The sequence below is a fragment of the Phasianus colchicus genome, chromosome 32 (genome assembly GCF_987193195.1).
Source record: "Phasianus colchicus chromosome 32, bPhaCol1.hap1.1, whole genome shotgun sequence".
Classification (NCBI taxonomy): domain Eukaryota; kingdom Metazoa; phylum Chordata; class Aves; order Galliformes; family Phasianidae; genus Phasianus; species Phasianus colchicus.
The window spans coordinates 2,281,970-2,308,892 of record NC_143467.1 but is presented as its reverse complement, the minus strand read 5'-3'; the positions used below and the strand labels follow the sequence as shown (position 1 = coordinate 2,308,892).

The following is a 26,923-nucleotide window of genomic DNA, read 5'->3' as shown; positions in this document are numbered from 1 at the left end:
CATGTGGACCACATCTCCACAGACACGTGGACCAGACCTCCACGGACACATAGACCAGAACTTCATGAACACACGGACCAGACCTCCACAGTCACATGGACCAGACCTCCACAGACACATGGAACAGATCTCCACCAACATGCTAACCAGACCTCCAGGAACGTGGACCTGACCTCCACATTCACGTGGACCAAACCCCCACGGACACACAGACACGTTGAGCAGATCCCAACTTTGACCTCCAAGGAAAACCCAGAGCTGCCAGTGGTGGAGCTCGACGTGGTCGCCCCCTACGGCAGTTGGTGGCCAAGGTGGGATCTTCATCACCAAACCTTTGAGGGACACCATCCCTCCTCATGAAATATTCATCTGGAAGCCACCGCTGGCCACCACTGATCCCAGGTGGTTCTTCCTCCTCCATGGAGCTTTGGACCGACACCAAAACCTCCTTCTGAGGAGGGAACGGGGAGCGTTGCCACCTCCCACCACGAGGAAAGCATGGAGGTTCTTCCACAGCCCCCCATCCTCAAAAATGCCCCCCCAGGAACCACCCCTGGGTGGGTCAGGGCATTTGGCCCCTTCTCCTCCTCCAGAGTCATGGGGAAATTCTTCCCCTTGGGGGTGGGAAATTGTTTTCCCTGTGGGGGTGGGAAGTTCTCCCATTTTGGGGTGGGAAATCCCGAAATTGCTAATAAGTCCGCTTCAGAGAGAGGTCAAAAGGTCAACCCTATGGTGGGGTCAAGCTGGAGGGGGGACAACATAGGGTGGGGTCAACATAGAGTGGGGTCAACAGGTCAACCCTATGGTGGGATCAACCTGGAGGGGGGTCAAGAGGTCACCTCCACAATGGGGTCAAATTGGAGGGGGGTCAAGAGGTGAACCCCAAGATGGGGTCAGCCTGGAAGGTGGTCAAGAGGTCACCTCCTCAATGGGGTCAACTTGGAGGGAGGTCAAGAGGTGAACCCCAAGATGGGGTCAACCTGGAGGGGAGTGAAGAGGTCAAGCCTAAGATGGGGTCAACCTGGAGTGGGGTCAACATAGAGTGGAGTCAACAGGTCAACCCCATGTTGGGATCAACCTGGAGGGGGGTCAAGAGGTCACCTCCACAATGGGGTCAAATTGGAGGAGGGTCAAGAAGTGAACCCCAAGATGGGGTCAACCTGGAGGGGAGTGAAGAGGTCAAGCCTAAGATGGGGTCAACCAGGAGTGGGGTCAACCTGGAGTGGGGTCAACATAGAGTGGGGTCAAGAAGTCAACCCCATGGTGGGATCAACCTGGAGAGGGGGTCAAGAGGTCACCTCCACAACGGGGTCAAATTGGAGGAGGGTCAAGAAGTGAACCCCAAGATGGGGTCAGCCTGGAAGGGGGTCAAGAGGTCCCCTCCATGATGGGGTCAACCAGGAGGGGGGTGCAGAGGTCAACCCCACAGTGAGGTCAACATGAAGTGGGGTCAAGAGGTCTCCTCTAAGGTGGGGTCAACCTGGAGTGGGGGGGGTCAACAGATGAACCCCACGGCAGAGAGGAGACCTGTCCCACAGTGGGGTCGATGACGGGCCACCAGAAGTGGGGACACTGATCTGCCCCCCACCCGTAAGGCCGCGTCCTCTCCCCCCCACTACAAAACCCCCGGAGGTGGGGGGTGATGGATGGGGAAGGGGACACTCAAAACACCTTGAATTCCCCCAAAACTGCTCTCTGTCCTCAAAAAAAACCACCATTTTATTCACGGACATCTCCAAGGGGGACCCCCATGCCGACCCCTGCCCACCCCGGGGGTCTCGCGTCCCGGCGCTCGGACCGGCCGATTCCAGGAGGAACCCCATCCTGGGGGCAGGGGGATGGGATGGGGGGAGTATAGGGGTTTTTTTTGGGGGGGGGGGGGGCAGAGGGGAGGTTCAGTTCCTTCTCATGGTGTCATGGATCCACCGGGTGTATTTGCAGAGGTTGACGTAGACGCCGGGTTTTTGGGGGTCCCCACAGACACCCGGACCCCACGAGACGATGCCCTGCAGACGTCCGTCGCACACGAGGGGTCCCCCGGAATCGCCCTGAGGGGGGAAGAGGGGCGATGCTTTTTGGGGGATGGGAGGGTCTCACAGCCCCATAGAATCTCTCCGAATTTGGGGTCGATTTGGGCTGTGAAAGTGCCTCAAATATGGGACCGATTCGGGTCCCCGAATTTGGGATCGCTTTTGGGGTTACAAGAAGTGAGGGAGTTTGGGTCTCACAACCGATAAAACTGCCCAAATTTGGGGTGACCTGTTGTGGGGGGTTGGGGGTCTCACAGCCCCATAGAATCTCTCCGAATTTGGGGTCGATTTGGGCTGTGAAAGTGCCTCAAATATGGGACCGATTCGGGTCCCCGAATTTGGGATCGCTTTTGGGGTTACAAGAAGTGAGGGAGTTTGGGTCTCACAACCTATAAAACTGCCCAAATTTGGGGTGACCTGTTGTGGGGGGTTGGGGGTCTCACAGCCCCATAGAATCTCTCCGAATTTGGGGTCGATTTGGGCTGTGAAAGTGCCTCAAATTTGGGACCGATTCGGGTCCCCGAATTTGGGATCGCTTTTGGGGTTACAAGAAGTGAGGGAGTTTGGGTCTCACAACCTATAAAACTGCCCAAATTTGGGGTGACCTGTTGTGGGGGGTTGGGGGTCTCACAGCCCCATAGAATCTCTCCGAATTTGGGGTTGTTTTGGGCTGTGAAAGTGCCTCAAATTTGGGACCGATTCGGGTCCCCGAATTTGGGATCGCTTTTGGGGTTACAAGAAGTGGGGGAGTTTGGGTCTCACAACCTATAAAACTGCCCAAATTTGGGGTGACCTGTTGTGGGGGGTTGGGGGTCTCACAGCCCCATAGAATCTCTCTGAATTTGGGGTCGTTTTGGGCTGTGAAAGTGCCTCAAATTTGGGACCGATTCAGGTCTCCGAATTTGGGATCATTTTTGGGGTGACACGAAGTGGGGAGTCTGGGTCTCAAAACTCCGTAGAACTGCCCAAATTTGGGGTGACCTGTTGTGGGGGGTTGGGGGTCTCACAGCCCCATAGAATCTCTCCGAATTTGGGGTCGATTTGGGCTGTGAAAGTGCCTCAAATTTGGGACCGATTCGGGTCCCCGAATTTGGGATCGCTTTTGGGGTTACAAGAAGTGGGGGAGTTTGGGTCTCACAACCTATAAAACTGCCCAAATTTGGGGTGACCTGTTGTGGGGGGTTGGGGGTCTCACAGCCCCATAGAATCTCTCCGAATTTGGGGTCGATTTGGGCTGTGAAAGTGCCTCAAATTTGGGACCGATTCGGGTCCCCGAATTTGGGATCGCTTTTGGGGTGACTCAAAGCGGGGGAGTGTGGATCTCACAACCCATAAAACCACCCCAAATTTGGGGTGACCTGTTGTGGGGGGTTGGGGGTCTCACAGACCCGTAGAATCTCTCTGAATTTGGGGTCGATTTGGGCTGTGAAAGTGCCTCAAATTTGGGATCGATTCAGGTCCCCGAATTTGGGATCGCTTTTGGGGTGGCACGAAGTCTGGGTCTCACAACCCCATAGAACTGCCCCAAATTTGGGGTGACCTGTTGTGGGGGGTTGGGGGTCTCACAGCCCCATAGAATCTTTCTGAATTTGGGGTCATTTGGGGCCATAGAACTGCCCCAAATTTGGGATCATTTAGAAGTGAGACATTGTGGGGGGGGGGGGGTCTGAGTCTCACACCCCCATAGAACTGCCCCAAATTTTGGGTTGTTTTGGGTCATAAAACCATCCCAAATTTGGGACTGTTTTGGGTCATAGAAATGCCCCGAACTTGGGCATATTTGGGGTCACAGAAGTGGCTCAAATTTGGGAATGTTTCAGGTCATAGAAATGCCCCAAATTTGGGAATGTTTGGGGTCATAGAAATACCCCAAATCTGGGAGTGTTTCGGGCCACAGAATTGCCCCAAATTTGGGACCATTTTGGGAGCAACACGATGGGATGGGGGTCCAGATCTCACACCCCCATAGAACCACCCCAAATTTGGGTCTGTTTCAGGTCACAAAAATGCCCCAAATTTGAGAATATTTTGGGTCATAGAACCCCCAAAATTTGGGAATATTTGAGGTCACAGAACCTCTCCAAATTTGGGACTGTGTTGGGTCATGGAAATGCCCCAAATCTGGGACATTTTTGGGACAACACATAGGGAAAGGGGTCTAGATCTCACAGCCCCATAGAACCACCCCAAATTTGGGTCTGTTTCGGGTCATAGAAATGCCCCAAATTTGGAAATGTTTCGGGTCATAGAACTGCCCCAAATTTGGGAATGTTTCGGGTCATAGAACTGCCCCAAATTTGGGAATGTTTTGGGCCAAGAACTGCCTCAAATTTAGGGCCATTTTGGGGTGACACATAGGGAAAGGGTCCGGATCTCACACCCCCATAGAATCACCCAAAATTTGGGACAGTTTCGGGTCATAGAAATGCCCCAAATCTGGGAGTATTTGGGGTCACAGAAATGCCCCAAATTTGGGAATGATTCAGGCCACAGAACTGCCACAAATTTGGGACCACTTTTGGGTTGACACGTTGGGAAATGGCCCAGATCTCACAACCCCATAGAACCACCCCGAATTTGGGACTGTTTCAGGTCATAGAAATGCCCCAAATCTGGGAATATTTTGAGCCACAGAACTGCCCCAAATTCGGGACCATTTTGCATCATGGAAATACCCCAAATTTAGGGCCATTTTGGGTCGACACGTTGGGAAAGGGCCCAGATCTCACAACCCCATAGAACCACCCCAAATTTGGTTCTGTTTTGGGTCATAGAAATGCCCCAAATCTGGGAATATTTTGGGCCACAGAACTGCCCCAAATTCGGGACCATTTTGCATCATGGAACTGTCCCAAATTTGGGACCACTTTTGGGGCGACACGTTGGGAAAGGGCCCAGTTCTCACATCCCCATAGAACCACCCCAAATTTGGGACTGTTTTGGGACGTAGAACCACCCCAAATTTGGGTCTGTTTCAGGTCATAGAAATGCCCCAAATTTGGGAATGATTCAGGCCACAGAACTGCCCCAAATTTGAGACCATTCTGCATCATGGAAATACCCCAAATTTAGGGCCATTTTGGGTCGACACGTTGGGAAATGGCCCAGTTCTCACATCCCCATAGAACCACCCCAAATTTGGTTCTGTTTTGGGACGTAGAACTGCCCCAAATTTGGGAATGATTCAGGCCACAGAACTGCCCCAAGTTTGGAAATGTTTCAGGATGTAGCAATGCCCCAAATCTGGGAATATTTGGGGCCACAAACTGGTCCCAAATTTGGGACCACTTTTGGGTTGACACGTTGGGAAAGGGCCCAGATCTCACAACCCCATAGAACCACCCCAAATTTGGGTCTGTTTCGGGTCATAGAAATGCCCCAAATTTGGGAATGATTCAGGCCACAGAACTGCCCCAAATTTGGGACCATTCTGCATCATGGAAATACCCCAAATTTAGGGCCATTTTGGGTCGACACGTTGGGAAAGGGCCCAGATCTCACAACCCACCATAGAACCACCCCAAATTTGGGTCTGTTTTGGAACGTAGAACTGCCCCAAATTTGGGAATGATTCAGGCCACAGAACTGCCCCAAATTTGGGACCATTTTGCATCATGGAAATACCCCAAATTTAGGGCCATTTGGGGTCGACACGTTGGGAAATGGCCCAGATCTCACACCCACCATAGAACCACCCCAAATTTGGGTCTGTTTTGGGTCATAGAAATGCCCCAAATCTGGGAATATTTTGGGCCACAGAACTGCCCCAAATTTGGGACCATTTTGCATCATGGAAATACCCCAAATTTGGGACCACTTATGGGGCGACACGTTGGGAAATGGCCCAGATCTCACACCCACCATAGAACCGCCCCAAATTTGGGACCCCCCACCCCCTGCAACGATTCTGGCCCAGCTCTGCACCCACCTGGCAGGAGTCGGCGCGGTTGCGGTGCTCCCCGGCGCACACCATGTTGGAGGTGATGGAACCCGGGTAGACGCGCCGGCATCGCTCCTCGGGGACGATGGTGACCTTGGCACAGTGGAGATCTTCAGGGAAGGTGACTGGAGGTGACAGAGAACAAGGAGTCACTTCAGGACCCCCCCCGGCTGTCACCTCCCAAATTCTCGTCCCCTCGGTTCGCGGTGTCAATGGGGAAACAGAGGGGGAAACCACGGAGAAGGTCAACCAAAAGTTGTAGGATCTCCCAGTCCAAAGGGAGGAGGTCAACCAAAGGTTGTAGGACCTTGATTTGTAGGGAGAAGGTCAACCAAAGGTTGTAGGACCTCCAGCTGCTGATTTGTAGAGAGAAGGTCAACCAAAAGTTGTAGGATCTCCCAGTCCAAAGGGAGGACGTCAACCAAAGGTTGTAGGAACTCCCAATCCAAAAGGATAAGGTCAACCAAAGTTGTAGGACCTCCAACCCCTGATCCGTAAAGAGAAGGTCAACCAAAAGTTGTAGGAACTCCCAATCCACAGGGAGGAGGTCAAACAAAGGTTGTAGGAACCCCCAATCCATAAGGATAAGGTCAACCAAAGGTTGTAGGACCTCCAGCTGCTGATTTGTAGGGAGAAGGTCAACCAAAAGTTGTAGGATCTCCCAGTCCAAAGGGAAGACGTCAACCAAAGGTTGTAGGAACTCCCAATCCAAAAGGATAAGGTCAACCAAAGTTGTAGGACCTCCAACCCCTGATCCGTAAAGAGAAGGTCAACCAAAAGTTGTAGGAACTCCCAATCCACAGGGAGGAGGTCAAACAAAGGTTGTAGGAACCCCCAATCCATAAGGATAAGGTCAACCAAAGGTTGTAGGACCTCCAGCTGCTGATTTGTAGGGAGAAGGTCAACCAAAAGTTGTAGGACCTTGATTTGTAGGGAGAAGGTCAACCAAAGGTTGTAGGACCTCCCAGTCCAAAGGGAGGAAGTCAAAAGTTGTAGGAACTCCCAATCCACAGGGAGAAGGTCAACCAAAGGTTGTAGGACCTCCAACCCCTGATCCATAGGGAGAAGGTCAACCAAAAGTTGTAGGATCTCCCATTCCAAAGGGAGGAGGTCAAACAAAGGTTGTAGGAACCCCCAATCCATAAGGATAAGGTCAACCAAAGGTTGTAGGACCTCCAGCTGCTGATTTGTAGGGAGAAGGTCAACCAAAAGTTGTAGGACCTTGATTTGTAGGGAGAAGGTCAACCAAAAGTTGTAGGACCTTGATTTGTAGGGAGAAGGTCAACCAAAAGTTGTAGGACCTTGATTTGTAGGGAGAAGGTCAACTAAAGGTTGTAGGACCTCCCAGTCCACAGGGAGGAAGTCAAAAGTTGTAGGAACTCCCAATCCACAGGGAGAAGGTCAACCAAAGGTTGTAGGACCTCCAACCCCTGATCCGTAAAGAGAAGGTCAACCAAAAGTTGTAGGAACTCCCAATCCACAGGGAGGAGGTCAAACAAAGGTTGTAGGAACCCCCAATCCATAAGGATAAGGTCAACCAAAGGTTGTAGGACCTCCAGCTGCTGATCTGTAGGGAGAAGGTCAACCAAAAGTTGTAGGGCCCCCAACCCCTGATCCATAGGGAGAAAATCAACTAAAAGTTGTAGGACCTCCCAGTCCAAAGGGAGGAGGTCAACCAAAGGTTGTAGGACCTCCAACCCCCGATCTGTAAAGAGAAGGTCAACCAAAAGTTGTAGGACCTTGATTTGTAGGGAGAAGGTCAACTAAAGGTTGTAGGACCTCCCAGTCCAAAGGGAGGAAGTCAAAAGTTGTAGGAACTCCCAATCCACAGGGAAAAGGTCAACCAAAGGTTGTAGGACCTCCAACCCCTGATCCATAGGGAGAAGGTCAACCAAAAGTTGTAGGATCTCCCATTCCAAAGGGAGGAGGTCAAACAAAGGTTGTAGGAACCCCCAATCCAAAAGGATAAGGTCAACCAAAGTTGTAGGACCTCCAGCTGCTGATGTGTAGGGAGAAGGTCAACCAAAAGTTGTAGGACCTTGATTTGTAGGGAGAAGGTCAACCAAAGGTTGTAGGACCTCCAACCCCCGATCCGTAAAGAGAAGGTCAACCAAAAGTTGTAGGACTTCCCAGTCCAAAGGGAGGACGTCAAACAAAGGTTGTAGGAACCCCCAATCCATAAGGATAAGGTCAACCAAAGGTTGTAGGACCTCCAGCTGCTGATCTGTAGGGAGAAGGTCAACCAAAAGTTGTAGGACCTTGATTTGTAGGGAGAAGGTCAACCAAAGGTTGTAGGACCTCCCAGTCCAAAGGGAGGAAGTCAAAAGTTGTAGGAACTCCCAATCCACAGGGAGAAGGTCAACCAAAGGTTGTAGGACCTCCAACCCCTGATCCATAGGGAGAAGGTCAACCAAAAGTTGTAGGATCTCCCATTCCAAAGGGAGGAGGTCAAACAAAGGTTGTAGGAACCCCCAATCCAAAAGGATAAGGTCAACCAAAGTTGTAGGACCTCCAGCTGCTGATTTGTAGGGAGAAGGTCAACCAAAAGTTGTAGGACCTTGATTTGTAGGGAGAAGGTCAACCAAAGGTTGTAGGACCTCCAACCCCCGATCCGTAAAGAGAAGGTCAACCAAAAGTTGTAGGACTTCCCAGTCCAAAGGGAGGACGTCAAACAAAGGTTGTAGGAACCCCCAATCCATAAGGATAAGGTCAACCAAAGGTTGTAGGACCCTGATCTGTAGGGAGGACGTCAACCAGAGGTTGTAGGTCCCTGATCCATAGGGAGAAGGTCAACCAGTGGTTGTAGGATAGGGAGAAGGTCAACCAAAGGTTGTAGGATTCTGGTCTGTAGGGAGGTCAACCAAAAGTTGTAGGACCCAGATCCATAGGGAGAAGGTCAATGAAAGGTTGTAGGATTCTGGTCTGTAGGGAGAAGGCCAACCAAAGGTTGTAGGATTCTGGTCTGTAGGGAGAAGGTCAACCAAAGTTGTAGGTCCCTGATCCATAGGGAGAAGATCAACCAGAGGTTGTAGGATTCTGGTCTGTAGGGAGAAGGTCAACCAAAAGTTGTAGGATAGGGAGAAGGTCAACCAAAGGTTGTAGGATTCTGGTCTGTAGGGAGAAGGTCAATCAGAGGTTGTAGGATTCTGGTCTGTAGGGTGAAGGTCAACCAAAGGTTGTAGGATTCTGGTCTGTAGGGTGAAGGTCAACCAGAGGTTGTAGGATAGGGAGAAGGTCAACCAAAGGTTGTAGGATTCTGGTCTGTAGGGAGAAGGTCAACCAGAGGTTGTAGGATTCTGGTCTGTAGGGAGAAGGTCAACCAGAGGTTGTAGGATTCTGGTCTGTAGGGTGAAGGTCAACCAAAGGTTGTAGGATTCTGGTCTGTAGGGTGAAGGTCAACCAGAGGTTGTAGGATTCTGGTCTATAGGGAGAAGGTCAACCAAAGGTTGTAGGATAGGGAGAAGGCCAACCAAAGTTGTAGGATTCTGGTCTGTAGGGAGAAGGTCAACCAGAGGTTGTAGGATTCTGGTCTGTAGGGAGAAGGTCAACCAAAGGTTGTAGGATAGGGAGAAGGTCAACCAAAGGTTGTAGGATTCTGGTCTGTAGGGAGAAGGTCAACCAGAGGTTGTAGGATTCTGGTCTGTAGGGAGAAGGTCAACCAGAGGTTGTAGGATTCTGGTCTGTAGGGAGAAGGTCAACCAGAGATTGTAGGATAGGGAGAAGGTCAACCAAAGGTTGTAGGATTCTGGTCTGTAGGGAGAAGGTCAACCAGAGGTTGTAGGATAGGGAGAAGGTCAACCAAAGGTTGTAGGATTCTGGTCTGTAGGGAGAAGGTCAACCAGAGGTTGTAGGATTCTGGTCTGTAGGGAGAAGGTCAACCAGAGGTTGTAGGATTCTGGTCTGTAGGGAGAAGGTCAACCAGAGATTGTAGGATAGGGAGAAGGTCAACCAAAGGTTGTAGGATTCTGGTCTGTAGGGAGAAGGTCAACCAGAGGTTGTAGGATTCTGGTCTGTAGGGTGAAGGCCAACCAAAGGTTGTAGGATTCTGGTCTGTAGGGAGAAGGTCAACCAGAGGTTGTAGGATTCTGGTCTGTAGGGAGAAGGTCAACCAGAGGTTGTAGGATAGGGAGAAGGTCAACCAAAGGTTGTAGGATTCTGGTCTGTAGGGTGAAGGCCAACCAGAGGTTGTAGGATTCTGGTCTGTAGGGTGAAGGTCAACCAGAGGTTGTAGGATAGAGAGAAGGTCAACCAAAAGTTGTAGGACCCAGATCCATAGGGAGAAGGTCAACCAGATGTTGAAGGATTCTGGTCTGTAGGGAGAAGTTCAACCAGAGGTTGTAGGATTCTGGACTGTAGGGAGAAGTTCAAACAGAGGTTGTAGGACTCTGATCCATAGGGAAAAGGTCAACGAAAGATTGTAGGACCCTGATCCATAGGGAGAAAATCAACCAAAAGTTGTAGGACCTCCCACTCCGTAGGGAAAAGGTCAAATAAAGGTTGTAGGATTCTGGTCTATAGGGAGAAGGTCAACCAAAGGTTGTAGGATCTTGATCCATAGGGAGAAGATCAACCAGAGGTTGTAGGATTCTGGTCTGTAGGGAGAAGGTCAAGCAAAAGTTGTAGGATAGGGAGAAGGTCAACCAAAGGTTGTAGGATTCTGGTCTGTAGGGAGAAGGTCAACCAGAGGTTGTAGGACCTTGGTCTGTAGGGAGGTCAGCCAGAGGTTGTAGGATAGAGAGAAGGCCAACCAGAGGTTGTAGGATTCTGGTCTGTAGGGTGAAGGTCAACCAAAGGTTGTAGGATTCTGGTCTGTAGGGAGAAGGTCAACCAAAGGTTGTAGGATAGGGAGAAGGCCAACCAAAGTTGTAGGATTCTGGTCTGTAGGGAGAAGGCCAACCAAAGTTGTAGGATTCTGGTCTGTAGGGAGAAGGTCAACCAGAGGTTGTAGGATAGGGAGAAGGTCAACCAAAGGTTGTAGGATTCTGGTCTGTAGGGAGAAGGTCAACCAGAGGTTGTAGGATTCTGGTCTGTAGGGAGAAGGTCAACCAGAGGTTGTAGGATTCTGGTCTGTAGGGAGAAGGTCAACCAGAGGTTGTAGGATAGGGAGAAGGTCAACCAAAGGTTGTAGGATTCTGGTCTGTAGGGAGAAGGTCAACCAGAGGTTGTAGGATTCTGGTCTGTAGGGTGAAGGTCAACCAAAGGTTGTAGGATTCTGGTCTGTAGGGTGAAGGTCAACCAAAGGTTGTAGGATTCTGGTCTGTAGGGAGAAGGTCAACCAGAGGTTGTAGGATAGGGAGAAGGTCAACCAAAGTTGTAGGATTCTGGTCTGTAGGGAGAAGGTCAACCAGAGATTGTAGGATAGGGAGAAGGTCAACCAAAGGTTGTAGGATTCTGGTCTGTAGGGAGAAGGTCAACCAAAATTGTAGGATTCTGGTCTGTAGGGAGAAGGTCAACCAGAGGTTGTAGGATTCTGGTCTGTAGGGAGAAGGTCAACCAGAGGTTGTAGGATTCTGGTCTGTAGGGAGAAGGTCAACCAGAGGTTGTAGGATAGGGAGAAGGCCAACCAAAGTTGTAGGATTCTGGTCTGTAGGGTGAAGGTCAACCAAAGGTTGTAGGATTCTGGTCTGTAGGGAGAAGGTCAACCAAAGGTTGTAGGATTCTGGTCTGTAGGGAGAAGGTCAACCAGAGGTTGTAGGATAGGGAGAAGGTCAACCAGAGGTTGTAGGATTCTGGTCTGTAGGGTGAAGGCCAACCAGAGGTTGTAGGACCCCCATCCCTCCAACCTGTAGGCAGAAATCAGCCCACAGTTTGTAGGATCTGCCCACCCTCCGTGCAGCGAATGAACGGCTCTGGTACCTTCGGGGCTGGTGATGGACCCCCACCCCGAAATCTGGCAGGTCATTCCGGCCACGGGGCAACTGGTAGCCAAAGGCAAGGGCTTGACGTGCTGAGTGAAGCGGGCGGGCTGCAGGAGTTTGATGAGCATCAGGTCCCCATCCTTGGTGGCCGCGTCGTAGCGAGGGTAGGGGAGGGCTTTGGAGGACAGGCGGCGCTGCTCCGTGAGGGGGGGGTCCCGGCGACCACGGCCCCCCAGGACCACGTTGAGGTGGCTGGGGAGGGGGAGAGGGGGGAGAGGTTATGGGGGAGAAAGGGCAGAGTTGGATCGTTTGGGAAAAAATGGGGGGGATAAGGGAAAAAATGGGGAGAATTGGGAAAGAATGGGGGGAAAAAGGGGAGGATTGGGGTTGTTTGGGAAAAATGGGGGGAAAAAGGGGAGGATTGGGGTTATTGGGAAAAAATGGGGGGAAAAGGGAAAAAATGGGGTTATTTGGGAAAAAAACGGGAATAAAAGGGCAGAGTTGAGGTTGTTTGGGAAAAAAATGGGGGGAAAAGAGGAGAATTAGGGTTATTGGGGAAAAAAATGGGGAAAAAGGGGAGGACTGGGGTTGTTTGGGAAAAAAACGGGGGGAAAAGGGGAAGGATTGGGGTTGTTTGGGAAAAATTGGGGGAAAAAGGAGAAGAATTGGGGTTGTTTGGGAAAAATGGAGCAAAAAACGGGAAGATTTGGGGTTATTTGGGAAAAAATTGGGAATAAAAGGGCAGAGTTGGGGTTATTTGGGAAAAATTGGGGGGAAAAGGGAAAAAATGGGGAGAATTGGGAAAAGAATGGGAGGAAAAAGGGAGGATTGGGGTTGTTTGGGAAAAAATTGGGAATGAAAGGGCAGAGTTGGGGTTATTTGGGAAAAAATGGGGGGGAAAGGGAAAAAATTGGGAGAATTGGGAAAAAAATAGGAGGAAAAAGGGAGGATTGGGGTTGTTTGGGAAAAATGGGGGGAAAAGGGATAAAATGGGGTTATTTGGGAAAAAAACAGGAATGAAAGGGCAGAGTTGAGGTTGTTTGGGAAAAAAATGGGGGGAAAAGAGGAGAATTAGGGTTATTGGGGAAAAAAATGGGGAAAAAGGGGAGGACTGGGGTTGTTTGGGAAAAAAATGGGGGGAAAAGGGGAAGAATTGGGGTTATTTGGGAAAAAATTGGGAATAAAAGGGCAGAGCTGGGGTTATTTGGGAAAAACTGGGGGAAAAGGGAAAAATGGGGAAAATTGGGGAAAGAATGGGAGGAAAAAGGGAGGATTGGGGTTGTTTGGGAAAAAAATGGGGGGAAAAGGGGAAGAATTGGGGTTGTTTGGGAAAAATTGGAGGAAAAAGGGGGAGAATTGGGGTTGTTTGGGAAAAAAATGGGGAAAAATGGGAGGATTGGGGTTATTTGGGAAAAAATTGGGAGAAAATGGGCAGAGTTGGTGTTATTTGGGGAAAAAAATGGAGGGAAAAAGGGGAGAATTGGGGTTATTTGTGAAAAAATAGGGAAAAAAGGGGAAGAGTTGGGGATATTTGTTCAGAAAAGGGCAGAGTTAAGGTTATTTCTGAAAAAATGGGGTAAAAATGGGAAGAATTGAGGTTATTTGTGAAAAAAATCAGGAAGAAATTGGCAGAGTTGGGGTTATTTGTGGAAAAAAAATTGGGGGAAGGGGGAGAATTGGGGCTATTTGTGGAAAATATGGGGTAAAAAATGGGAAGAATTGGGGTTATTGGTGAAAAAAAGGGGGAAGGAAAGGCAGAGTTGGGGTTATTTGTGTAAATATAGGGAATAAAAGGACAGAGTTAAGGTTATTTATTCAAATATTGGGGAAAAAATGCAGATTTAAGGGATTTTCAGCACAATGAGGGGCAGAGTTAAGGTTATTTATCCAAATACTGGGGAAAAAAATGCAGATTTAAGGGATTTTCAGCACAATGAGGAGCAGAGTTGGGGTTATTTATCCAAATATTGGGGGAAAATTGCAGATTTAAGGGATTTTCAGCTCAGTGAGGGGCAGAGTTAAGGTTATTTATCCAAATATTGGGGGAAAACTGCAGATTTACGTCATTTTCAGCACAATGAGGAGCAAAATTAAAGTTATTTACCCAAATATTGGGTGAAAATTGCAGATTTAAGGGATTTTCAGCACAATGAGGGGCAGAGTTGGGGTTATTTATCCAAAAATTGGGGGAAAACTGCAGATTTAAGGGATTTTCAGCTCAGCGAGGGGCAGAGTTAAGGTTATTTATCCAAATATTGGGGAAAATTGCAGATTTAAGGGATTTTCAGCACAATGAGGGGCAGAGTTGGGGTTATTTATCCAAAAATTGGGGGAAAACTGCAGATTTAAGGGATTTTCAGCTCAGCGAGGGGCAGAGTTAAGGTTATTTATCCAAATATTGGGGAAAATTGCAGATTCAAGGGATTTTCAGCACAATGAGGGGAAGAGTGAAGGTTATTTACGCAAATTCTGAGGGAAATGGACCAAATTAACAAGGATTTGTACCAACCCCGGGGGGAACCACCCCACATCTCCCCCCCCCCAGTGCCCTCCTACCCTGGGACGTGGCAGTGGGCGGCCGTCAGCACCCAATTCCGGGCCACCAGGGTCCCCCCACAGATGAATTTGTCCCCTTTGAAGAGGGCAGCCTGCCAGGGGAGGTCACACGAGGTCCCTTCGATCACCCACAGGACGTTCCTCGGGGCTGTGGGGAGAAATTTGGGGGATTTGGGTCACCATGAGGTCCTCCAGGGCCACCAACCTGAGGGACATCGATATTTTGGGGAGAAATCTGGGAGATTTGGGTCACCCTGAGGTCCTCCAGGGCCACCAACCGGAGGGACATCGATATTTTGGGGAGAAATTTGGGGGATTTGGGTCACCCTGAGGTCCTCCAGTGCCACCAACTGGAGGGACATCAATATTTTGGGGAGAAATTTAGGAGATTTGGGTCACCCTGAGGTCCTCCAGTGCCACCAACCTGAGGGACATCGATATTTTGGGGAGAAATCTGGGAGATTTGGGTCACCCTGAGGTCCTCCAGGGCCACCAACCGGAGGGACATCGATATTTTGGGGAGAAATTTGGGGGATTTGGGTCACCCTGAGGTCCTCCAGGGCCACCAACCTGAGGGACATCGATATTTTGGGGAGAAATCTGGGGGATTTGGGTCACCATGAGGTCCTCCAGGGTCACCAACCTGAGGGACATCGATATTTTGGGGAGAAATTTGGGGGATTTGGGTCACCCTGAGGTCCTCCAGGGCCACCAACCTGAGGGACATCGATATTTTGGGTAGAAATGTGAGGGATTTGGGTCACCCTGAGGTCCTCCAGGGCCACCAACCTGAGGGACATAGATATTTTGGGGAGAAATCTGGGAGATTTGGGTCACCCTGAGGTCCTCCAGGGCCACCAACTGGAGGGACATCGATATTTTGGGGAGAAATCTGGGAGATTTGGGTCACCATGAGGTCCTCCAGGGCCACCAACCTGAGGGACATCGATATTTTGGGGAGAAATTTGGGGGATTTGGGTCACCATGAGGTCCTCCAGGGCCACCAACCTGAGGGACATCGATATTTTGGGGAGAAATTTGGGGGATTTGGGTCACCCTGAGGTCCTCCAGGGCCACCAACCTGAGGGACATCGATATTTTGGGGAGAAATGTGGGGGATTTGGGTCATCCTGAGGTCCTCCAGGGTCACCAACCTGAGGGACATCGATATTTTGGGGAGAAATTTGGGGGATTCGGGTCACCATGAGGTCCTCCAGGGCCACCAACCTGAGGGACATCGATATTTTGGGGAGAAATTTGGGGGATTTGGGTCACCCTGAGGTCCTCCAGGATGTGGGGGTCTTGAGGTGGCCATGGGGGTCTCAAGAGGGGATGGGGGGGTCCAAGGTGACCATGGGGAGTCCCATGGATGTGGGGGGGTTCGAGGTGGCCATGGGGGTCCTGAGGTGGCCAAGGGGGGTCTTGAGGTGGTCATGGGGGTCCTGAGATGAATGTGGAGGGTCTGAGGTGACCAGTGGGGGTCCCAAGGTGGCCATGGGGGTCTCAAGAGGGGATGGGGGGGTCCAAGGTGACCATGGGGAGTCCCATGGATGTGGGGGATTTGAGGTGGCCATGGGGGTCTTGAGGTGGCCATGGTGGTCTTGAGGTGGCCATGGGGGTCCTGAGATGGATGTGGGAGTTCAAGGTGGCCATGGGGGTCTTGAGGTGGCCATGGGGGTCTCAAGAGGGGATGGGGGGGTCTAAGGTCATTATGGGGAGTCCCATGGATGTGGGGGATTCGAGGTGGCCATGGGGGTCTTGAGGTGGCCAAGGGGGATCCTGATGTGACCACAGGGGGGGTCACATGAATTTAGGGGATTCAAGGTGGCCATTGGGGGTCCCAAGGTGGCCATGGGGGTCTTGGGGGGGGGTGGGGAGGGGGTCCCAGGTGGCCATGGGGGGTCTTGAGGTGACGTCTGGACCCCCAGGTCCTCTCCTACCTGCAGTTCCCAGCACCAGGAGCAGGATGAGTGGGACCTGCATTCCGAAGGAGTGGGAGCTGTGGGGCAGAAATCAGGGTGGGGGTCAGGGTGGGGGGTCAGGGTGGGGTCGGGGTGTGGGTTCAGGGTGTGGGGGGGTCAGGGTGAGGTCGGGGTGGGGGTGGGGGGTATTGGGGAAAGGGAAGGGAGGAAAGAGAGGGAGGGTGGGGAGAGGGGGAGGAGGAGGGAGGGGAGAGGGGGGAGGGGGAGGGGAAGGGAGAGGGCAGGGAGGAGGGGGGAGTAGGGAGGAGGGGAGAGGATGGAGGGAGGGGAGAGGGCAGGGAGGAGAGAAGGGGAGGAGGAAGGAGGGGGAAGGGGAGAGGGGGAGGGAGGGGAGAGGACACAGGGAGAGGGAGGGAGGGAGGATGAAGGGAAGGGGAGAGGGGAGGGAGGGGAGAGGATACAGAGGGGGGAGAGAGGAGGGGGAGAGGGAAGGAGGGGGGAAGGGGGGAGAGGGGAGAACAGAGGGGAGAGGGGAGGGAGGGAAAATGGAGTGGGGGAGAGAGGAGAGCGGAGGGGGGAGAGGGGAGGGAGAATGGAGGGGAGGGGGAGAGGGAGAGGGAGAAGGGGAAGGAGGGGAAATGGAAAGGGGGGAAGAGGGGGGGAGGGGGGAGAGCAGAATGGAGGGGAGGGGGAGGGAGGGAAGGGAGGGAGGGAAGGGAGAGGGGAAGAGGGGGGAGAGCAGAATGGAGGGGAGGGGGAGGGAGAAGATGGCGGGGAAGGGAGGGGAAGGGGAGAGGGAGAGAGAGAGGAAATGGAAGGGAAGAGAAGGTGGGGAGGGGGAGAGGGGAATGGAGGGGAGGGGGTGGGAGGGGGAGGAGGGAAGGCGAGAGGGGAGAGGGAGAGGGAGGGGAGGGGGAGAGGGAGAAGGGGAAGAAGGGGAATGGAAGGGGGGAGGAGAGGGGGGAGGGGGGGAGGGAGAATGGAGGGGAGAGGGGGAGAGGGGAGAGGGAGGGTGAAAGGGAGAAGGGGAGGGAGGGGAATGGAAGGGGGGAGGAGAGAGGGGATGGGGGAGAGGGGAATGGAGGGGAGGGGGAGGGAGGGAGGGGGGAGAATGAAGGGGGGAGAGGGGAAATGGAAGGGAGAGGGGAGAGGGAGGGGAGTGGGAGAGGGGAAGGGAGGGGAATGGAAGGGGGGAGGAGGGGGGGGGAGAGGGGAATGGAGGGAAGGGGGAGGGAGGGAGGGAGGGAGGGGGGAGAATGAAGGGGGGAGAGGAGGAATGGGGGAAGGGGGGAGGGAGAATGGAGGGGAGAGGGGGAGAGGGAGGAGGAGAGGGAGGGGAAATGGAAAGGGGGAGGAGAGGGGGGAAGGAGGGGAGAGGGGAATGGAGGGGAGAGGGAGGGAGGGAGGGGGGAGAGGGGAAATGGGGAAGGGGGGAGGGAGAATGGAGGGGAGAGGGGGAGAGGGGAGAGGGGAGAGGGGAGAGGGGAGAGGGGAGAGGGGAGAGGGGAGAGGGGAGAGGGGAGAGGGGAGAGGGGAGAGGGGAGAGGGGAGAGGGAGGGGGAGAGGGAGAAGGGGAGGGAGGGGAATGGAAGGGGGGAGGAGAGGGGGGAGAAGGGGTGGAGAGGGAGGGGGGTGGGGGGGGAAGGGAGAACGGAGGGGAGGGGGAGGGCAGGAAGGCAGGAGAGGGGGAGGGGAGGACGAGGGAAGGGGGGGAGCGGGGCAAAGCGAAGGGAAGGAGGGGGGAGGACAGAAAGCAGCCCTCCCACCCCCCCCCCAAAAAAATAATAATTAATAATTATTAATTATTCCTCTCCAAGGAACCCCCCCAAAACCCAGGGGGGGCCCCCAACGTCCTTACCTGGATCTGTCGGCGGGGAGGGGGCGGGGGTTGGGGGGGGAGTGGGTGGGGAGAGAAGGGCGAACTCCACCCGAGGTGAGCAACGCGGCTTCCTCCCGACAGCGACCGGAGCCGGGCTTATATCGCGCACCGGAGGAGGAAATCGCGATCCTCCGCCTTCAGCCTTTAATCCCAGCGCCGTCATCGGGGAACGACCGGCACGGGGGTGGCACCGCTGGGGGTGGGGGGGGGGAAAAAGGGGGGTGGGAGACCCCGAAAGTGGAGATGTGAGGGGTGGGGGGTGGGAGTCAAAATGTGGCTTCGTGTTGGATGCAGATCCTTGGGTGAAGTCGACCCCAAAAGGTTTCTTCTGCTTGGGTGTTATTGGGGTTGGGGGGACACGTTGGGTTGGAATTGGGGAGGGGGCCAGAAGACCCCAAAAGTGGAAATCAGGGTGGTGGGAACTCAAAAAGTGACTCCATGTTGGATGCAGATCCTCGAGAGGACACCAGGATGAAGTCGACCCCAAAAGGTTTTCTCCTTGTTGGGTGTTATTGGGGTTGGGGGCACGAGGATGGGTTTGACCCCAAAATCGTTGGGTGTTGGAGTTGGGGAGGGGGCCAGAAGACCCCAAAAGCAGAAATCAGGGGGGTTGGGATCTGGAGAGGACACCAAGATGAAGTCGACCCCAAAAGGTTTCCCCTTGTTGGGTGTTATTGGGGTTGGGGGCACTAGGATGGGTTCGACCCCAAAATCGTTGGGTGTTGGAGTTGGGGAGGGGGCCAGAAGACCCCAAAAGTGGAAATCAGGGGGGTGGGAACCCAAAAAGTGACTCCATGTTGGATGCAGATCCTTGAGAGGAAACCAGGATGAAGTCGACCCCGAAAGGTTTCCCCTTGTTGGGTTTTATTGGGGTTGGGGCACGAGGATGGGTTCGACCCCAAAATCGTTGCGTGTTGGGGTTGGGGAGGGGGCCAGAAGACCCCAAAGGTGGAAATCAGGGGGGTGGGAACCCAAAAAGTGACTCCATGTTGGATGCAGATCCTTGAGGGGACACCAGGATGAAGTCGACCCCAAAAGGTTTCTCCTTGTTGGGTGTTATTGGGGTTGGGGGCACGAAGATGGGTTCGACCCCAAAATTGTTGGGTGTTGGAGTTGGGGAGGGGGCCAGAAGACCCCAAAAGTGGAGATGTGGGGGGTTGGGATTTGGAGAGGAAACCAGGATGAAGTCGACCCCAAAAGGTTTCTCCTTGTTGGGTTTTATTGGGGTTGGGGCACGAGGATGGGTTTGACCCCAAAATCGTTGGGTTGAATTTGGGGAGGGGGCCAGAAGACCCCAAAGTTGGAGATCTGATGGATTCAACCCCAAAATTTGAGGGTTTTTCCCCCCCTTCCACCCCTCCTTGTCTTCAAGGACCCCCGCTCCAAAATTCCACGGGGGGGCAGCCCAAAACTCCTTTCCCATTTCCTCTTTTCGCCTTTTTTCCTCCCAAATTTTGGCTTTTCCCTCTTCCTTTTCCTCTCCCCCCCCCCCCCCCAAATTTGGCCTTTTCCATTTTCTCCCTTTTTCCCCTTCCATTTCTTCCCTTTTTTTCCCCAATTTCTCCTTTTTTTTTTGTCTCCCATTTCCTCCTTTTTTCCTTTTCCATTTCCTCCTTTTTTCCTTTTCCATTTCCTCCTTTTTTCCTTTTCCATTTCCTCCTTTTTTCCTTTTCCGTTTCCTCCCATTTTTCCCCCCCAAAATTCTGTTTTTTTCCACCTTCCATTTCCTCCTTTTTCCCCAATTTTGCCTTCTCCCATTCCGTTTCCTCCTTTTTTCCTCTTCCATTTCCTCCTCCTTTCACAAATTCGCCTTTTTCCTTTTCCATTTCCTTCCTCCCCCCATTTTTTTCCTCCCATTTCCTTTTTCCTCCCATTTTTTCCCAATTTCCTCCTTTTTTCCCCCAATTTTGCCTATTTCCTCTCCCATTTCCTCCTTTTTTTCCTTTTCCACTTCCTCCTTTTTTTCCTTTTCCACTTCCTCCCTTTTTTCCTTTTCCATTTCCTCCTTTTCCCCCCAATTTTCTCCCATTTCTTGCTCCCAGTCACATGAAGTCGCCCCCAGTTCCTCCCAGTTGCTCCCAGTTACCCCTCCCAGTTTCTCCCAATCCCTCCCAGTTGCCCTCAGTCCCTCCCAGTTACCCCTCCCAGTTTCTCCCAGTCCATCCCAGTTGCCTCCAGTTATCCCTCCCATTTGCCCCCAGTTCCTCCCAGTTACCCCTCCCAGTTCCCCCCAGTTCTTCCCAGTCCTCCCAATTACTCCCAGCTATCTCTCCCAGTTCCCCCCAGTGCTCCCAGTAACCTCCCCAGTCCCTCCCAGTTCTCTCCAGTCCCTCCCAGTCCATCCCAGTCGCCCCCAGTCCCTCCCAGTCCATCCCAGTTCCCCCCTGTTCCCCCAAGTCCCTCCCAATCCCTCCCAGTTCCTCCCAGTTGCCCCAGGTTGCCCTCAGTTCCTCCCAGTCCCTCCCAGTCCCTCCCACTTCCTCCCAGTTGCCCCCAGTCCCTCCCAGTTCACGCAGTCCCTCCCAGTTGCCCCCAGTCGCTCCCAGTCCCTCCCAGTTCCCCCCAGTTCCTCCCAGTCCCTCCCAGTTCCCCCAGCCCCCCCAGCCCCTCCCAGTTGCCCCCAGTTGCCCCCACTTCCTTCCAGTTGCTCCCAGTCCCTCCCAGTTGCCCCCAGTTGCTCCCAGTTGCCCCCAGTCCCTCCCAGTCCCTCCCAGTTGCCCCCAGTCCCTCCAGTTCCCCCCAGTTGCTCCCAGTTGCCCCCAGTCCCTCCCAGTCCCTCCCAGTTCCCCCCAGTTGCCCCCAGTCCTCCCAGTCTCTCCCAGTTCCCCCCAGTTGCCCCCAGTCCCTCCCCGTTCCTCCCAGTCCCTCCCAGTTCCCCCCAGTTGCCCCCAGTCCCCCCCCCAGTCCCTCCCACTCCCTCCCAGTTGCCCCCAGTTGCCCCCAGTCCCTCCCAGTCCCTCCCAGTTGCCCCCAGTTGCTCCCAGTCCCTCCCAGTTGCCCCCAGTTGCCCCCAGTTGCCCCCAGTCCCTCCCAGTTGCCCCCAGTTGCCCCCAGTCCCTCCCAGTCCCTCCCAGTTCCCCCCAGTCCCCCCCCCCCAGTCCCTCCCAGTCCCTCCCAGTTGCCCCCAGTTGCCCCCAGTCCCTCCCAGTTGCCCCCAGTCCCTCCCAGTTGCCCCCAGTTGCCCCCACTTCCTTCCAGTTGCCCCCAGTTGCTCCCAGTTGCCCCCAGTCCCTCCCAGTTGCTCCCAGTTGCCCCCAGTTCCTCCCAGTCCCTCCCAGTTGCCCCCAGTTGCCCCCAGTCCCTCCCAGTTCCTCCCAGTTGCCCCCAGTTGCCCCCAGTCCCTCCCAGTCTCTCCTAGTTCCCCCCAGTCCCTCCCAGTTGCCCCCAGTCCCTCCCAGTTCCTCCCCGTTCCTCCCAGTCCCTCCCAGTTCCCCCCAGTTGCCCCCAGTCCCCCCCCTAGTCCCTCCCAGTCCCTCCCAGTTGCTCCCAGTTGCCCCCAGTCCCTCCCAGTCTCTCCCAGTTCCCCCCAGTCCCTCCCAGTTGCCCCCAGTCCCTCCCAGTCCCTCCCAGTTGCCCCCAGTTGCCCCCAGTCCCTCCCAGTTGCCCCCAGTTGCCCCCAGTCCCTCCCAGTCCCTCCCAGTTCCCCCCAGTCCCTCCCAGTTGCCCCCAGTCCCTCCCAGTTCCCCCCAGTTGCCCCCAGTCCCTCCCAGTCCCTCCCAGTTGCTCCCAGTTGCCCCCAGTCCCTCCCAGTCCCTCCCAGTTCCCCCCAGTTGCTCCCAGTCCCTCCCAGTTGCCCCCAGTTGCCCCCAGTTGCCCCCAGTCCCTCCCAGTCCCTCCCAGTCCCTCCCAGTTGCCCCCAGTTGCCCCCACTTCCTTCCAGTTGCCCCCAGTTGCTCCCAGTTGCCCCCAGTCCCTCCCAGTTCCCCCCAGTTGCCCCCAGTTGCCCCCAGTCCCTCCCAGTCCCTCCCAGTTGCCCCCAGTCCCTCCCAGTCCCTCCCAGTTCCCCCCAGTCCCCCCCCTCCCAGTCCCTCCCAGTTGCTCCCAGTTGCCCCCAGTCCCTCCCAGTCTCTCCCAGTTCCCCCCCAGTCCCTCCCAGTTGCCCCCAGTCCCTCCCAGTCCCTCCCAGTTGCCCCCAGTCTCTCCCAGTCCCTCCCAGTCCCTCCCAGTTCCCCCCAGTTGCCCCCAGTCCCCCCCCAGTCCCTCCCAGTTGCTCCCAGTTGCCCCCAGTCCCTCCCAGTCTCTCCCAGTTCCCCCCCAGTCCCTCCCAGTTGCCCCCAGTCCCTCCCAGTCCCTCCCAGTTGCCCCCAGTCTCTCCCAGTCCCTCCCAGTCCCTCCCAGTTCCCCCCAGTTGCCCCCAGTCCCCCCCCCAGTCCCTCCCAATTCCTCCCAGTTGCCCCCAGTCCCCCCCCCAGTCCCTCCCAGTTGCCCCCAGTCCCTCCCAGTCCCTCCCAGTTGCCCCCAGTCTCTCCCAGTCCCTCCCAGTCCCTCCCAGTTGCCCCCAGTTGCCCCCAGTCCCCCCGGGTCACTGCAGTTCACAGCGCTCCCAGTTTGCCCTCACGCTGTTACTGGGCGGACTGGGACGGGCGGTGCTGACTCAGCCCTCCTACAGCCGCTAATTACCCTTAATTACGCGATTCTAATTAAGCCGGGGCCGCCCCACCCTGAGGCAGACAGGGGGTTAATTGGGGGAGGGGTCAATTAAGGGGGAGAGAGGTGATTAATTGGTAGGAGGGGGGGCTGGGGTTAATTGGGGGGCAGAGATTAATTAAGAGGCACAAAGATTAATTAAAGGTGAGAGATATAATTAATTGGGGGGCTGAGGTTAACTGGGGGCTGAGATTAATTAAGGAAGAGAGAGGTAATCAGCTGGGGGGCTAAGACTAATTGGGGGAACAGGGATTAATTAACAGGCAGAGATGATTTATTTCACGTAAGACATTAATTAAGGGGGAGAGAGGTGATTAATTTGGGGGGGCTGAGCTTAATTGGGGGTCGGAGATTAATTAGAGGGGAATGGAATTAATTCTACCCCATAGATTCAACCTTTCCTGTCCACCCACTTCGTTTGCATAACCCCGCCCCCTTCCGGGATAATTTGCATGGCCACACCTTCTCACCGTAAAGCTTTATTCAATTGGCTGCTCCGCGCTGCTCATTTACATAGCCACGCCCCCCGAGGCTCCGCCCACCCTCCATCTGCCCCCTTCAATTGCCCCCATTGACTCTTAATTAATTGCCCCCATTGGCCCTTAATTGCCCCCATTGACCCTTAATTACCTCTATTGGCCCTTAATTGCCCCCATTGACCCTTAATTGTCCCCTAATTGCCCCCACTGACCCTTAATTGATCCTTAATTACCCCTGTGACCCTTAATTGCCCCCATTGACCGTTAATTCCCCCCTAATTGCCCCCATTGACCCTTAATTGCCCCCATTGACCGTTAATTGCCCCTGTGACCCTTAATTGCCGATTGACTCTTAACTAATTGCCCCCATTGACCCTTAATTACTCCTGTGACCCTTAATTGCCCCCATTGACCCTTAATTGTCCCCTAATTGCCCGCTAATTGCCCCCATTGACCCTTAATTGCCCCCATTGACCCTTAATTGTCCCCTAATTGCCCCCACTCACCCTTAATTGACCCTGTGGCCCTTAATTGCCCCCACTGACCGTTAATTGCCCCTTAATTGCTCCCATTGACCCTTAATTGCCCCCTAATTGCCCCCATTGCCCCTTAACTGCCCCCTAATTGCCCCTTAATTGGCCCCATTGACCCTTAATTGCCCCTGTGACCCTTAATTGGCGCTACTGACCCCTAATTGCCCCTCACTACCCCTCAGTTGCCCCCATTGACTCCTAATTGCCCCCATTGCCCCTAAGTTGCCCCTATTGACTCCTAATTGCCCCCACTTACCCCCAGTTGCCCCTACAGACCCCTAATTGCCCCCTACTGCCTCTCAGTTGCCCCCCACTGACCCCCAGTTGCCCCCATTGCCCCCCAATTGCCCCTCACTACCCCTCAGTTGCCCCCATTGACCCCTAATTGCCCCCATTGCCCCTAAGTTGCCCCTATTGACTCCTAATTGCCCCCATTTACCCCCAGTTGCCCCTACAGACCCCTAATTGCCCCCTACTGCCTCTCAGTTGCCCCCATTGACTCCTAATTGCCCCCATTGCCCCCACTGACCCCTAATTGCCCCTCACTACCCCTCAGTTGCCCCCATTGACTCCTAATTGCCCCCATTGCCCCTAAGTTGCCCCTATTGACTCCTAATTGCCCCCATTTACCCCCAGTTGCCCCTACAGACCCCTAATTGCCCCCATTGCCTCTCAGTTGCCCCTATTGATCCCTAATTGCCCCCATTGCTCCTAAGTTGCCCCTACAGACCCCTAATTGCCCCTCACTACCCCTCAGTTGCCCCGATTGACTCCTAATTGCCCCCATTGAACCCTAATTGCCCCTACTGACCCCTAATTGCCCCCATTTACCCCCAGTTACCCCTACAGACCCCAATTGCCCCCTACTGCCTCTCAGTTGCCCCTATTGACCCCTAATTGCCCCCACTTACCCCCAGTTGCCCCTACAGACCCCTAATTGCCTCCTACTGCCTCTCAGTTGCCCCCATTGACTCCTAATTGCCCCCATTGCCCCTACTGACCCCTAATTGCCCCTCACTACCCCTCAGTTGCCCCCACTGACCCCTAATTGTCCCCATTTACCCCCAGCTGCCCCTACAGACCCCTAATTGCCCCCATTGCCCCTAAGTTGCCCCTATTGACCCCTAATTGCCCCCATTTACCCCCAGCTGCCCCTACAGACCCCTAATTGCCCCCCTTGCCCCCCAACTGCCCCTGTTGCCCCACTGCCCCCCCCACTTGCCTCATTGCCCCCCCAGTAGCCCCCAGTAGCCCCCCCTCCCTCAGAAATCCCAAATATTGATGGCCCCCCTGGCCCGGCCCAACCCCACAACCCTCCGCCTCACCGTCCGCCCCCCCCGACCCACCACCTCCACCTCCACCTCCCTCTCCTCCACCCCATAACTGCTGGCCCTACAACCACCACCCCATTCATCGACCCCCCCGCGACCCCCAACCCCGCGACCCCCAACCCCGTGGCCACCATTCCTACAACAACTGTGACCCCCAACCCCGTGGCCACCATTCCTACAACAACCGTGACCCCCAACCCCGTGGCCACCATCCCATTGATCGACCCCCCCAGGACCCCCAACCCCATGGCCACCATCTTCGTGGCCCCCAACCCCATGGCCACCATCTTTGGGGCCACCACCCCATTCATCGACCCCCCCCTGACCCCCAACCCCGCGACCCCCAACCCTGGGGCCACCATTCCTACAACAACTGTGACCCCCAACCCCATGGCCACCATCTTTGGGGCCACCACCCCATTCATCGACCCCCCCCTGACCCCCAACCCCACGACCCCCAACCCCGTGGCCACCATTCCTACAACAACCGTGACCCCCAACCCCGTGGCCACCACCCCATTGATTGACCCCCCCAGGACCCCCAACCCCATAGCCACCATCTTTGGGACCCCCAACCCCATGGCCACCATCTTTGGGGCCACCACCCCATTCATCGACCCCCCCCTGACCCCCAACCCCACGACCCCCAACCCCGTGGCCACCATTCCTACAACAACTGTGACCCCCAACCCCATAGCCACCATCTTTGGGACCCCCAACCCCACACCCACCATCTTTAGGGTCACCAACCCCCCCCTGACCCCCAACCCAATGACCCCCAACCCCATGCCCACCATCATTGGGACCCCCAACCCAATGACCCCCAACCCCATGCCCACCATCTTTAGGACCCCCAACCCCACCCCCACCATCTTTGGGACCCCCAACCCAATGACCCCCAACCCCATAACCACCATCTTTGGGACCCCCAACCCCATGACCACCATCTTTGGGATCACCAACCCCATGGCCACCATCTTTATGACCCCCAACCCAATGACCCCCAACCCCATAACCACCATCTTTGGGACCCCCAACCCAATGACCCCCAACCCCATAACCACCATCTTTGGGACCCCCAACCCCATGACCCCCAACTCCATGACCACCATCTTTGGGGTCACCAACCCCACCCCCACCATCTTTATGACCCCCAACCCAATGACCCCCAACCCCATGCCCACCATCTTTAGGACCCCCAACCCCACCCCCACCATCTTTGGGACCCCCAACCCCATGACCCCCAACCCCAAGTCCACCATCTTTGGGGTCACCAACCCCACCCCCACCATCTTTAGGACCCCCAACCCCATGACCCCCAACTCCATGACCACCATCTTTGGGGTCACCAACCCCACCCCCACCATCTTTATGACCCCCAACCCAATGACCCCCAACCCCATGCCCACCATCTTTAGGACCCCCAACCCCACCCCCACCATCTTTGGGACCCCCAACCCCATGACCCCCAACCCCAAGTCCACCATCTTTGGGGTCACCAACCCCACCCCCACCATCTTTAGGACCCCCAACCCAATGACCCCCAACCCCACACCCACCATCTTTATGACCCCAAACCCCATGACCCCCAACCCCATGACCACCATCTTTGGGGTCACCAACCCCACACCCACCATCTTTACGCCCCCCAACCCAATGACCCCCAACCCCACCCCCACCATCTTTGGGACCCCCAACCCAATGACCCCCAACCCCACGCCCACCATCTTTGTAACCAACCCCAATTC

At 54.6% G+C, this 26,923-nt stretch overlaps 2 protein-coding genes across 2 annotated transcripts; both read right to left on the bottom strand.

Annotated features, from left to right (window-relative positions):
- Positions 1-1,882: 1,882 nt before the first annotated feature.
- LOC116240029 (kallikrein-8-like) lies at positions 1,883-18,191 on the bottom strand. The gene is made up of 6 exons (XM_090128113.1): positions 18,165-18,191; positions 16,325-16,383; positions 14,385-14,532; positions 11,827-12,080; positions 5,959-6,095; positions 1,883-2,048 (listed from the first exon to the last, which is right to left on the bottom strand). Exons 2-6 carry the CDS (start codon positions 16,365-16,367, stop codon positions 1,896-1,898), a joined length of 735 nt encoding a protein of 244 aa, XP_089984239.1. The 5' UTR covers positions 16,368-16,383; positions 18,165-18,191; the 3' UTR covers positions 1,883-1,895.
- A 4,427-nt stretch (positions 18,192-22,618) lies between these two features.
- Positions 22,619-26,812, bottom strand: LOC149914045 (uncharacterized). Its single transcript, XM_090128110.1, has 2 exons — positions 25,830-26,812; positions 22,619-25,754 (listed from the first exon to the last, which is right to left on the bottom strand). Exons 1-2 carry the CDS (start codon positions 26,810-26,812, stop codon positions 25,166-25,168), a joined length of 1,572 nt encoding a protein of 523 aa, XP_089984236.1. The 3' UTR covers positions 22,619-25,165.
- Positions 26,813-26,923: the final 111 nt, after the last annotated feature.

Excerpts from the sequence above, each read along its gene's own strand:
- LOC116240029 (XM_090128113.1), bottom strand. The coding sequence starts at position 16,367 with ATGCAGGTCCCACTCATCCTGCTCCTGGTGCTGGGAACTGCAG. Across the intron at positions 12,081-14,384 it reads GCCCACTGCCACGTCCCAGG|CCACCTCAACGTGGTCCTGG; the intron begins GTAGGAGGGCAC and ends CCCCCTCCCCAG. Across the intron at positions 2,049-5,958 it reads ACCGCGCCGACTCCTGCCAG|GGCGATTCCGGGGGACCCCT; the intron begins GTGGGTGCAGAG and ends TTCCCCCCTCAG.
- LOC149914045 (XM_090128110.1), bottom strand. The coding sequence starts at position 26,812 with ATGGTGGGTGTGGGGTTGGTGACCCCAAAGATGGTGGTCATGGGGTTG. Across the intron at positions 25,755-25,829 it reads GTTGTAGGAATGGTGGCCAC|GGGGTTGGGGGTCCCAAAGA; the intron begins GGGGTTGGGGGT and ends GATGGTGGCCAT.